We start from the raw sequence: 13,552 nt of genomic DNA on the forward strand, positions 1-13,552 counted from the left end.
TGTATTTTTATTTCCACTGAAAGTGAACAACAGCGAATAAATCAGAAACAAAACAAAAAAAACAATCAGCGCTCTTGTTACTAGCCCCCAATGAGGTTTACAACCCAAGCTGGCTGAGACCGACCGACTCCCGGTATAACATCATATGACCTAACGTTGGAGCCAAGCAGTGCCAAAACACTTCCACGAGGCTATTCTGAATTGCAAGCAGTTAACTGCGCGAACGTATACAGCATGTGTGAGCGAGCCAAAATTAAGTCGAGCCGCCACACACAAGACCCCAGCAAAGTCAAAGTGGAGACTTGTTCTTACCCTTGGGCTCGTCGTCTGTGTCATCATCTGCCAGATGCCTAGGAGAGAGAGAGAGAGAGAGAGAGAGAGAGCGAGAGCGAGGAGACATGTGAGGTCACTCCAACATACTGAGGTGATGACAGATATTAGGCAGCATACAAAAAAAAAAAAAAAAAAAAAAAAAAAAAAAAAGAAGCAGGGCATCCTACATAAAGACGGTTGCATGAGAAGCGAGCGTTTATCTCGAAGTAACGGGCGTTAAATATGGATGGGGACGGCAGCTGCCTGTGGGGTAGCAGCAGTGATGTAGCAGGAGGAGGGGCCGGACGCGCCCTGCTTTGAATACAATCAAGCATCATGATGGCGGTGGTGGTGGTGGGCAGCTGGGCGGGGAGGGCGGGGGGGTCAGAGGTCGCTGGGGAAAGACGAGTCAGGGTTGGCGTGTGGACAAAAAGGTAGAGAAAAACTAAACTAACCGAAGGGATGTCTGCACAAGCAGTATTTTTAGAAGGTACGATTTATGCATGTCGTGAGGTTATTTTATCATGACAAGGTTGACCGCGGCCACTGGCCACATACTGACAAAAAAAAAAAAAAAAGGTGAGAAAAGCTAAACATGCATGATATTCACACAAAGTGAGTCATCCGTCAAACACTTTCATTTAACGGCCTCCCTCTCGTCCCATTTCATATTATGTCACCGAGGGTGTAAAGTGATGCAAGCAAGCAGGCCAATCAATGGTGGACCGAACAAGTGCAGAAAAGGATTAGAATGCAGACTTTGGAAGGATCGCTTCTCTTCGGTCCTTCATTTGTTATTTTGGGCCCAAACTACAATCCACTCGTCAGTACTGTAAAATGTGCCATTTCCTTCTAAGATATATCCAGGGCTGGACTGGCACAAAAAAAAAAAAAAAAAATCATCTCTGCCATTTTGACTCCTGATCATACCCGTCTAACACATTGTTCTGCCACCGACGTTTTGACTGACGTTTGTTCAGTTTGCTGTCTATATTCGAAATGGATTCATGGCCTCGTCCCTCTAAATTGTTGGCCAGTCTCTTGGGATAAAATAGAGGAAAATTTATCCCGCTAATAAAAGACGATTTGATACGTTCATCTCGATGCATTTCATAGTGAAACGAGCCGATTCAATGCACTCAAATCTTTTACGACCAAAACAAAACAAAAACGGCTTTTCCAGTTCAAATCGGTTGATGTTACACCCATACTAAATACTGTATATTATGAATGGACGTTTTACAATCACAAACTTCAAAAGGGGCCACTATTCCAAAGTGACCTATTTCACAGTATCGTGCAAAAGTCCCGAAACACATATGACCAATTTTAGATCGAAAAAAATGAGTCCGCCATTGACTTAAAGCGCACTGTTGTATTGTACATGGAAGGATTCCTGTTTGGTGGCGATAAACCTGTGAGCTGACAGTTGAGATGATCGCTGGGCTAACTGAGCTCTTGTTTCCTTTGTGCTATTTCTGTCGCGCAGGCCTGCAAACATCTCGCCATACAAGGGCCAGTAATTATGAGCCTCGGTGTCATCGCAACGAACGCGCCGGTCAACCAAAGGGCCATCGGCGACGCGCGATGTCGGGGCTGAATTCAGTAGACCAGTTCATAGAAAGTGAATGACAACCATTTGCGGCTGATTTCAGCATATATTTATTATCTCGTTGAGAGCACGTGTGGCTTTAGGTGAAGCACAAAATTAGGGAAACAGAACCGGCGCGAAAATTGCATGACTCCCATTTACTGTAACTGCTTCGTGTTGGGACTCATCTTTCTGGAATTAATAAAAAAAAAGAACCGGTCCGCGGCTCATCAATCACGCTTCTCCCAATATCTCGCTTGATTACCCACGAGGCATGAAAATTTGGCAAAAACTTGCAATGCCGCTCTCCCCGCAAGCTCCAAACTATGTATCAACACTTCTTTCTGCCTTTCTCACTTCTTCCCCGGGGCTTGTTTTTGTTGTTGAGAACAGACAAGTCTGGCTGTGCTGCGCGCGCGCCGCAGAATCCTCAGCCTGATTGCTGCTCAAACACCCCGCAGGGCCGTGACTGAACATGTTTCGCTCCATCCGGGCCGCCCCGGCGTCCAATCGAAACCCTTAGAAAGTCTTTTCAAGTCGGGACCTTCTCATAGGACATTGAAGCCCAACGAAACAAGATTCGTGCATGCCCGTGCAGGAAAACACAGCGTGGCAAAAATAAATAAAGCTCCCAGCACATGGCCACTTAAGGAAATGCTCGCAGATGTGTTTACGTCAAGGCTTAATATCTCCCTCTTCATTTCCTGCAGCCTAAAAAGCACATTTTGCTGGAAGCGAGTTAGCTTTCGCACTTGATCTGGGGGGCGGTTAAGACACATTAGCCATTGAGCAATCATCTTAAAAACAGCCATCCCATTTTTGGCAGATGTTCGCTTCAAACACGTTTACATTTACCAACCAAGACACCCAAATGATGTATATTGGCCTTTTATTCCCCCCGCTGTATTTCACAGTCACTGCAAATGACCGTTATTATTGGGAACATTTGTTTAAGATCGCGTCTTGATTGGACTTTCATGATTGACGAAGAGGGATTTTACACTTTTGATTGTTTGTTTTAACTGTTTAACTTGCATGGACATTCATGTTCATCGGCTGGGACGTTTACTGCCAACGACGTGTTTATTTGATGAATAAGTTTTTCAATGCATAGGCATGGAAAAGGGCCTTTGGAGTTGAGATTAGCACAGCTTTTGGGAAGAAGATACATTTGAACTCATTCAAACCCAAAAACTAATAAATATGTTTTTTAATACTTTGACCTTCACTCCCAAGAACGTTTTTATACGTTTTTTTAAATGCTAGAGCATAAAGAAAGCTTTGATGCAGCTTCTGACCTTAAGAGGCCGCTTAAAGTAGTGGTAGTTATTACACACAAAAAAGGCCAGCAGGTGGCAGCAGAGTATAAGAGATCAGCCAGGGCCATGTTGCAACAAGCTCTTTTTCCCAGTGTTTTCAACAGGTTTGTGAATAATGACGAAACTTAGCTATATTCTAATGCTAAATGCTGCAAAACGGAAACAGATAAAAATATACTTTTTTTCCTGACGAAAGAAGAGACTCTAATCTTTCTTTTGGTATGTTCCATGTTTTTATAGCAAGAGAACACAATATTCTGTGAGCCTTGCAAAATCAGTCAAAATCCAAGTAAAACGGGAGTTGCTTCAGTAAAAAAATGGCTGGGAATGAGTTAAGGGGGTAAATCTTGGTTTTTAGAGTCAATTAGGAGGGAGAGAAACATCAACATGTCGAAAGTTGGTGTGTTTTTTTCATGAAAAGCTAGTTTTCTCTGCTTTTAGGTTCGAAATTTGTTTTTGATACAAACAAACCATGTTCTACAGCTGATTTGTAAAACATAAAAAATACATTTTTTTTTCTGGTAAAGGGAAAAAAAGTCTACTCATTTGATAAGTTCATACAAGATTCAGTGGGTCTAGAAAGATCAGTCAAAATTGTTTAAAACGGCTAGCAATATGGATCAAAAGAAAAGTTATGAAATTTATCGTCTTTAATTAACGTTAACGTGCATGTTTTCGAAATGTGAGAAAAACCTGGAGAGTTGATCGACAATCGTAACCAACTCACCTAATATTGGATGATGTCTTGGTGGAAGGCTGGACTTCTGTTTCAGAAGTCATCCGAGTGTCCCGTTGAACGCAAGTGCTCTTCTCTATTCCGTAATCTGCTTTGACATCAGCGTCGATCTCAATTTGACTCTTCGGGCCTCTCCTGGTGTACGTTTGCTCCGAGCCATTATCCTCACACTTGCCCTTCTCCTTGATCGGCGTTTCAGACGAATCCGCAATTTTCCTCTCCCGAGCGCGGACATACTTGGAGGTGATCTCGTCAGGGTTGCCGTAGCGCTCGGCCAGCTCCCGCCTGCGCTCGGCTTTGTAGCGGGCGATCCGCTCGGCTTTGGTCTCCGGCTCGGAACTCTGCAAGGTGTCGATGGCGTCCATTTTGCACTCGGATGACGCCGAAGCTCAAGCAGTAGATGCAGCAAAAAAGGAGAAGACCGCTGATTTGCTCAGACGTGTAGACCAAAACACGTCTCACTCCATCAAAACGACAGCGCTGAAATAAGCAAGACAGGAAGGCATCACCGATGGGACAAAATTGTACAAGTGTGCTTTTAACGTCTCCCCAAGACTCAAGTCAAACTCAATTTAAAATGACACCGAGTGCGTCGCCAGCGTTGAGAGGGAATTGGCCACAGTTTGCTCAGCTGCGGCGCTTCAGGCCCAACCCTTTGAGTCCGCTAACAGCCTCCTGTGAGAATGACGTCAGCCGGCTCCGCTCGGAGACTCTCATGACATCAATTCCATCAACCGTTGCAGCAGATTGGAAAAGGCCAAAAAGCATTATTAAAAGACTTCGACCCCATTTTAACTTGCGCTTAATTGGGGTCTTTAATCACCTCTTGAACATGATCCAAACCACCACCGCTCTGTATTTACTACAAACATATGCATGAGAAACTGAATTTCCCCACTAACTGGGGAAATGAGCGTGGTTGCGTCCGCATATGTTATCCACCAACGACGGTCAAGCAGAGCTGTGAAAACAATCATGGCTTTTTGACATTTTGTGGAATATTCAATAACATTTTGACAGCTTCGTCATAAAAAAAAGAAAAGAAAAATGAGGTTGAACGAATTCGAACGCCGTGATGAGCTCATTTTTGTTCCACTGAACACTTGAAGAGCAGAAAACCGCACGTCAGACGACGGCGCGTTCCACATTGAAGGGAGGGGGGTGGGGGGGGGGCTTTTCCACAGACGCTTTGCCCTTCCAGCACGAGTAAGCCGAAGGTGCTTCGGGGCATCGTGAAGCACGAGTTGGGCGTCGCATGACCTCTCACGCGTAGGCAAGAAGTGGGAGTCTGCCTAACACGGTGTTAGCAATGAGAGCGAGGGCAATAAAAGCCACCTGAGTGAACGAGGGGTCAGGGCACGGGGGGGGGGGGGTACGCAGAGGTGAGCGTGCTCATAAAGTGGAATCAATTAGCTTACTCCGAGAACATTTTCTGTTATGATACAAGTGGAGCTTGAAGAAATCTCACAGGCAACTCGGCTCTGACTCATGACCACCTGCTGGGCAGTGAAAACAAGCCAGAATCGGGTTTCTTTCTCACCGAAGAGTAATAAGGCTCTCGCATATTACAGTGTTCGCCCTAACCTCTCTTGTAATCCTCCCCCAGTTGACAAAACACAGCGAGGATGAAGTGGGGAGCGTTTGGCACAGGCTTATAGTCGAACCGACTAAATCTGGTTAAAAATAAAACACCTTCAAATTAGAGCAAGCCGGTGCAACTTTATGATTTCTTTTTTTCCCCCCGCCTCCCTGAGAGAGAGCTCAGTATTGTTCGTTGGGTAATTTTACCGATTCGACATGTCATCATTATTGCTCTCTCTTTTTTTATTTTGTATGTGCGTGAGTGTGTGCGTGCGTGCGAGTGTGCACTCGTTAATTCACCTAAAACCTCTTCAAAATCCCATACCGTCGTTCACCTAAAACCGAATACTTCAGAATCCAGCTCGAGCCGTGAGGTTGTCAGGAGACCCGGGGAAGGATCAAAGAAAGGAAAGGAAAGTGAAATCCAGCACCGGCCAGGCATCACCTACTACCCACCGGAGTCTTTCACCAACCCCATAAACATCTACGAGAAACATAACAACTTTATGGTTTCTTAACGTTCACCTCCGTTCTTTTGTTTCATCTTCTACTCCTACTTCTAAAACCTGTCCGTGATTGACTGCCAGCCACTTGTCACGTAGCTAATTCTACTAATTATCTTTGTGTCGAGTACTGACAGTTTTCAGAACATTTGTGTAAAAGAGGGCTTGCAACAACTTTGGAGTTCTTGTTTAGTGGGGTCCAATGCTAAAAACTTGCTATCAATAGTTTCATGCAGAACTGACACTTTATGGTCATCGTTTCGCTACCAAATATGGTCATTGCAAAACGACAAAAACAAATCTAAAATAAAGCAGACTTACTTTGCTATAAAAAAAACAACAACTATTTTTACTTTTTGGAACACCTTCCTCACGTGTCACTCGTATCCTCGTGAATTGCCTTAAGAAGGCAAAAAGGATCCCGAGTCTGCATGTTGATTTCAGGAGTAGGCACGAGCTTACATAAGCCACCGAGATTACTTCCTAAAAAAGGAGTGCAAAACGGCACACTGAGGCCTGAGCAAGGACAACCAGAACGTCGGGGCTACTTTGTTTGGAAGGTGGCACTGTTATTTTCAGCAACAGGCATTAAAAGTGAGTCACCGATTTGACTCTTTTTTTTTTTTTTTTTTTTCAAAAATAGGACCGTTGTTGACAACTGCGTTCGTTGCTCCACTTTTGTTTCACAACCTCATCTACCTTGGTAGGTATGTAGCTATTCCAGTTTTACAAGGGCTGCTTTATTTCTGCTCCTCAAGGGCATACAAAGCAACGGGTTCCTCTGTTTGCAGTCACGGAGGCGCTCTTTTAACCTCCTGCTGCCCACTGGGACTCGTTACTGGCAAAGGGAGGAAGACCCGCCTCAACAAAAGCCAAGTGTTACGCTTCCCGACTGTGCCATGTACCCTTATTTAATTCAAATCAGGAAGTGTCACACTCACAAAGTGGGAAAATGTCCGGAGGACTCTTACGAGAGGCGATTGATAAGGAAATGGGGAAACGCTCGCATGGGTTCAACAGACGGACGTCCACTTGGGAGTTCAAGTGCTCCATCTTGAGTAAGTCATTTATGTTAAATGATTCGAGTTTTGAGGCCAAGAAACGAGAGGTTATAAATGGATCGTGGATAACCAGTCGACAGCACAACAAGAAGCAACAGGTTTACAAGAATTTCAGATGAGATAAGATGCAAAGTGAGCCCATGGCGCCGTTAGGTTACCTCGGCTCAAGGGTCGATGCTGATCAGACCACGGACCAATGGTACAACAACTACGTTTACATGCAGTCATTTTTGATGAGTCACGTAAACACGTGCAAAAATCCAAATATGCTCTTATTCGAATTTCAAAAGACCTGAATAAGACCCTTGGGGTACCCCTTTTCTAACCCAAATCTGCGCATGCTTTATGGACAAGGAATTTTGTTTCATTTTTAGTACAGCAAGTAGATGGGGATCAATCATATTACGTACACGTAAGTAACTGTCCTTGGCTTGTTCCCGAATTTTTCAGAAACTGAAACAATTCCACAATTCACATGTCCACACAGGAGGACAGAAGGAATGCTGGTTACGCCCAAGTCATAAAATGTGGTTTCTTTTGAGGAAAAAAAAAGGGGTTCTTGGCTATGGAAAAAAAAATATATATACCAGGTGTTTTTCCTTCTAATGAGCAATGCTTGAAGAGGTCTTTACAGTCACAGGTCTAGAGACTCCGTGCAAATCGGATGCACAGCAACAACAACAGCTAAAATGGATCACATACTATAGATTACGCGTAGAATATTTGCATTGGCAAGGACGTATCCACACCAGACGATATTTCTTTTCGGTCCATATTTCCAACAAAAACCTCAGGGCATCCCAAAGGATGTGCCAGCAAACGACGCAGAGACTTTGGTGCATGCGGTACAAAAAAAAGAAAGACAAAAAAAAAGAGAGGATGCAGTTTTAATGGCGTCAGGTCCTGACACATTCTTCCTGGAGGGAACACACGGAGAATGGAAACTTCCTTTTTGCTGAAACTCTGACATCGCAGACATCTGAAGTGAAATCTTGCATGCGATGAATGACGAACCTGAGATTTTGCAGAGGGCCGCGATTGCCTGCGGCAAAGGTCACGTGACCGCCCATCCCCTGATGGCACAACTCTAATTAATCGAATGTATCAGAAACCAACGAGGGAGGGCGGTGGGTTGTGTGACCGTTTTTTAAGCCACCCTCAAACAACAATCAACCTCACGCTGAGGGGCCCAATGTGTTCCGCATTAAAAAGCAATCACTAAGCACTTACAGGACTTTAAGTATCTGACCTCCTAGCTTTTAATCACAATTGTGGGGTGGAACACTTCATCCTGTTGAAATGTGGCCCGCACAAATAGAATGCTTCAAAAGGGTGTTTGTTCAAATCCACCCCCCCCCCCCTCCCCCCACATCACATGACTCACCTCTTCCCTGAATATGAGTGAGAGGAAAAGGAGGGAGAACAGTGACAGAGGAAGGAAGGAAGAAAGTACTCAGGGTGGAGGATACAAAAAAAGGGAAGGATGAAAGGGTGCGAGACGTGAAGGGGAAAGGAGCTAGAAAGTAGGCTGAAGACGACGGGCCTTTGTGGGGGGGTGGGGGTGCGATGGTGTGGTTTGTGGGCCATATGTCTCCGGGGTGCCGTGATGGCCCAGCGTAGTGTCGAGAGAAGACAGGAAGAGGAGGAGGAGGAGCAGGAGGAGGGAGGGCTAACACTGGGCCTGAGACTAATCTACTGCTCCGTACTCGTACCCAGACGTAAACCCTCCTCAAATCCATTTTACCAGAACTCCCGCCGACTGAAGCCGGTCAGCCGGAAGCCAGTTGACATAGCGAGGCCCCGGTTACTCATGCCTGAGCTCGGCTTTGTCTTAGTAACGCACGCTGTAAAAACGCAGCTGAAATGCTTTTTTTTTTTCTTTTTTGTGTGGAGTCGCCATTGTCGCCCCAAAAGAACATCCTCTCCTCCAAGTTGGTTTAGAGTACTAGGCATCGATCTATAATGTTCAATGTGTATAAAAAAGTTAAATAAAAGGCCTTGCTATGCCTAAACCCCCCAAATGCATCTCGGCCGGTTGCTTTAGAGTGCCTCATTGTCAACCATGAGTGTCACATGTCACAGAGAGAAGGCGGAAGAGTGACGAAAAAAAAGACAAATGAAGTCCAATGTGACTGCCAGCATGAGGACAAGGGCTTCGTGCTAGTGTGGCTACTTTAGAGCGCCTCGTTATTGGCCATGAGTGCACATATGTCATGGTGAGAAGGCAGAAGAACAAGGTTTCAATTTTTTTTTTTTTTTTTTTTTTTACAAAGTCCAACATTAATACCAGAGTGTACTTACGAGTGCCTTGTTGTTGAATAGAATATAATCAGCCACTGAAGGCCTTAAGCCAGTTGAGAGGGACATGGTTTCAGCTCATTCAGTGGACACGCCCACAGCATTTGAGAGCCGAGAGAATTGTTCAGCATTTTCAAGCCTCATTTTACATACTTACATACTTTTTAACATTTTGTAATTATTAAAATTTATTTGAGGTGTGGCGTTTATTTTTTTTTTTTCAAGTTGACTACAGATGACAAGTTTCGGATAAAATACAGTAATTCAAAGTCAATCGAGCTGCGAGGGTTTGCACAGAGGAGTGTGTGTGTGTGTGTGTGTTTTGCTCTATTTTTACACAGACTAGCTCTTCTTTGTCCTTGGTTTCCGGCCTTCTGTTTGCCGCATTGAAAGGAGCCATTAAATGTGTCGTATGGGAACGCGAGCGCACGCACATACACACACACCAAGGACGAGGCGCAAGTGGAGAACCGCGAAAAGCCTGAGGAAATGCACACTTGTGGCTCTAAAACAAGGCAGAAAGCATGGAAAATAGTGTTTGACTCTGTGTGTGTGTGGGGGTGGGAAGGGTGGGGTGGCGGTGGATGGGGCTTTATCTCACCGGGGGACCATATGCGCACGCACATCATATGCTCGAGTGGACTTCTCGTGACACGCATGCTTTTTACTGGACAGATGTAATGGCCGCAGTTCAAACATCAGCCTCCCCAACTCGTTGCTACCAAACGCCGCTTTGCTCCGGCAAACCCTTCAAATAAACTCAACCCGGCGATGATGGAAACGGCAAAAAGACAAATCGGCCAGGATGAACTTCGCCGCACCGACTTACTTATAATAGAAAAATAAGCTTAAGAGGCTTTGTTTAAACCGTTGATGATTCACTAGCGAGCGAACTAACCACCAGCCATCAGACTGACGTGTGATTACATTTGTTCTAATTCATTCCCGGTGAGAATTTTTTTTATAGTTAATTTTCAGCGAAATTGTAGGATCCCGGTTGAGAATTTGCCAAATCTGGTCACCCTGCGGAGGAGGATGGGAGAAGTGGTCTGATGGCGGGAATCCCACTTGCGGGGTTTCCCTTCGCCGCCCCAGCGTCCAGCGAGCAGCGAAGATACCATCTGGCTGGGTGGAATGCTAGCGAGTAGGGGATGGGGAGGTTAAGGGGTCCTCCATCTTGCAGGGGGGGGCGGGGGGTGGGGGGGGGGGGTCTTATAGCTTAGAGATGGAAGTATTAAGAGTAGTGGTATTAACTACTTCATGGCAGGAGAATAAACCGTATTTCCAAGAGGCCTTTAAATAAGCACTACACATTTGGACGGCAAACATAAATCTCGACGCGCAATTATCCGAGCGCGTTTCACGGCAACGTCCACGATGCGCGTGCGAAAGCCGTAAAAACTATGGCCGACGCGCATGGGCGGCTTTGCCCATAAACTCGCCAGCTTTGAAATAAGATTGAAAACATTCAGGTATTAGGCTTTAAGGCTTTATGTTGGTGACGTCGACTCATTTTGGAGGTGAAATGTATGGAAATCATTACAAAAATTCCAATTTAAAAAAAGGGCTCGGGGCTGTGAGGCCAAATACAGTTTGCGCTGCACTCGCAACAGCTCAAGTTTACAAACGTGCCTTGCTGGAGGTCACTGGCTGGCAACTCTTCTTTACAGAGTCGCCTTCTTGCTAACACTGTCACGTCCTCTCTCTTCATTGTCTAAATATTTATGCTTCTTGGCCGCGCAGGCTCGCATGAAAAAGTCGCCTGCGAGCCGGCGAGTCCAAATCAGACGTTTGCAGAATTATACATTACTCACACAACGTTGTGGATATTTGGCTTGCTGCGGACATTCCGGGATTAACCGAGAACGTGCTGAAACAGCGGGGCCGATACAGATAGCAATTATTAGTAGTCAAGGAGCCCGATAACCGATATTTTAAACAGATATTCATTTGCAGTAAAAGAGAAAATATTAGCGTAAAACAACAACAACAACAAAAATTTATTTTAATTTTTAACATGTAAAGAATAGACAAAACTTTGCAGGGAGCTTCCAGAGTCAAGCTAAATCAAAAACGAAGCAAGTAAATAGTTCTCTAAAGTTTCTGCTGTAAATAAAGTTTTACAAAATCTCAACATAATTTTTTCATTAAAATTTTTTTTTTATTATTATTATTTTAAATAAAGTGTAGGGAGTTTCCAGTGTCAACATCAACTTTTATTAAGTGGAAATTTAAATAAACCCATCAATGAAAAGTTCCCTGTACCTCACTGAGCGACAAATGCACGCGAAATTGCGAATGTAGCTCATTCTGGATTTTCGTCAGGGTTCGTAAAAGGTTTCAAAAGATCTTCGCAGACAGTGAAAATTTGTCTGAATATGTTCGAACGGTTTGTGAACATCTTACAAATCCTGATGGAAACCCTAAATTCGCTCCTTTCGCAAGCATTCGCCGCTCAGTGAGGTACCAGCTTTTGCTTTTCAAAATGCCAAATATCGGTACCGATAAATCGGCCCGGCCCTGCTGAAAGCAACTTTTGTGCACTGCAGAGGTCTACCAGCTCTTAAATGACATTGAATGCTAAATTCTCATCATCATTAGCGATTTGACAACATTCTACAACCTTCCCTAGTAAATCAAAACGTGCCATCACTGGCGAGCCTCAATAGAAAACAAGACAAGTCGCAACACAAGGAGCCCTCATCCATAACATGTCACTACACACTGTTACGTAAAAAGGATCCCTGCAGGGGCGCCGAACGCAACACTAGCCCCAGCGTGACACGAGAGATTGACATGGGCGACAAACAATCTTCCTTTGTTCGGGTCTTCATAGAAGCCAAAAGGAAAAGCTGGTGTAGGTACAGGACGAGCACAGCAGCGTGCCGGCGAAAGAGGCCGAGCCACTCCCCCAGCTTTCCATCCCGGCCGGTCTACACGCGACTGAGCTTTGTGCCGTAACTATCTGCTAACAATCGCACAAAAAAACAAAAAACAACAAGACCGCAACACAAACGCATACCGTGCTGCTTGGTAAGTGTCAAGTGACATTGAAAGCGACTTGTCAAGAAACGGGACTTGCGCAATCCAAGCTGCAACAGGCTTTGGGGGGTCATTTGGCGGCTGCCTTATAGTGGGAAAGTACTTTAAAATCTTTATTGGAATAAGGGCCCGATCGATTACTCGGCAGATATCCACGGGATTTTTGTAGATTATTTTTTTTATATACACATCACCTCCCCATAAAAAAAAAAAAAATATATATATATATATAGCAAAATAGTCCAACATTCTGCCTTTATCTCATATCTTTATTGTTGTGCTAAGGCACCCCAAAAAAAGAAGCTATTTCATTCTTCTTTATTTTATTTTATTTAATAATCAGCCAATTAATCTCATACTGTAATTTTATTCTACCAACATTTGGAATTGCCTTAAAATTGTTTTTTTTTTATTACGGTTAGGCCCTAATAATAATACCACATTTCCTCTCGGTTATACTGGTGTGCGACATCCACCTAAATAATGGAAGCACACCAGGCGGCTGTAAAGATGTTAGCTAAACTATACCAAATATTGAATTTATAAGACATCATTTATCGCAGAGGATCAAGAATATACGCCCGTGAGATTAATATATGGTCAAATATCTGTTGCGTAAAGCGACAGAGCGCCGCAACATCAATTATTTTGCCAGCCAGTTAATGACTAATTTAAATTTTATGTTAGCATTAAGCTAGCTGACCTGTCCTAAGGCAACGTCACGTGTTTGTTTAATATCTAGTTTGGCAGTAAACATTCACTGAATAAATTTTATTTTTACGATAAACTCAAGTCAATTACTAGTTAAGGTACGACTGCAATAATTTACATGATTCACATTTACGCGCTGAACAGCCCGCCCAAAAAATTCAAATCTGGAGCCAAGCCTCACTATATAATTAAGCACAAGTGTCATCGCTGTCAACTGTAATTTGAATGCATACAGTGACAGTCCCTGCAGACTGTCTTCAGATATACATGGCTTGAATTTCTAACCCACGTTGCCAAATTGCTTTTACAAACTCTTGCTCACATTCTCTAGTATTTGTTTTTACAGGTGTTGTCCAACCCCACAGGACTGCATTCTCACAGTGTTTGGAGAAGGATTA

The 13,552-nt window shown here is 44.1% G+C and overlaps 1 protein-coding gene across 2 annotated transcripts in view; it reads right to left on the bottom strand.

Annotated features, from left to right (window-relative positions):
- svild (supervillin d) overlaps positions 1–13,552 on the bottom strand; it is a 41,477-nt gene that overhangs the window by 27,174 nt on the left and 751 nt on the right. For both annotated transcript variants that reach the window (XM_086065196.1, XM_086065197.1), the window contains exons 2-3: positions 3,950–4,438; positions 313–350 (exon numbers count right to left, since the gene is read on the bottom strand). In XM_086065196.1, coding sequence (XP_085921322.1) covers positions 313–350; positions 3,950–4,323 — 412 coding nt within the window. In that variant the 5' untranslated portion in view covers positions 4,324–4,438. The remainder of the gene's footprint in view (positions 1–312; positions 351–3,949; positions 4,439–13,552) is intronic.

This window comes from Leptonotus elevatus, chromosome 20 (assembly GCF_054856555.1).
Source record: "Leptonotus elevatus isolate MCC_2025b chromosome 20, RoL_Lele_1.0, whole genome shotgun sequence".
Taxonomy (NCBI): domain Eukaryota; kingdom Metazoa; phylum Chordata; class Actinopteri; order Syngnathiformes; family Syngnathidae; genus Leptonotus; species Leptonotus elevatus.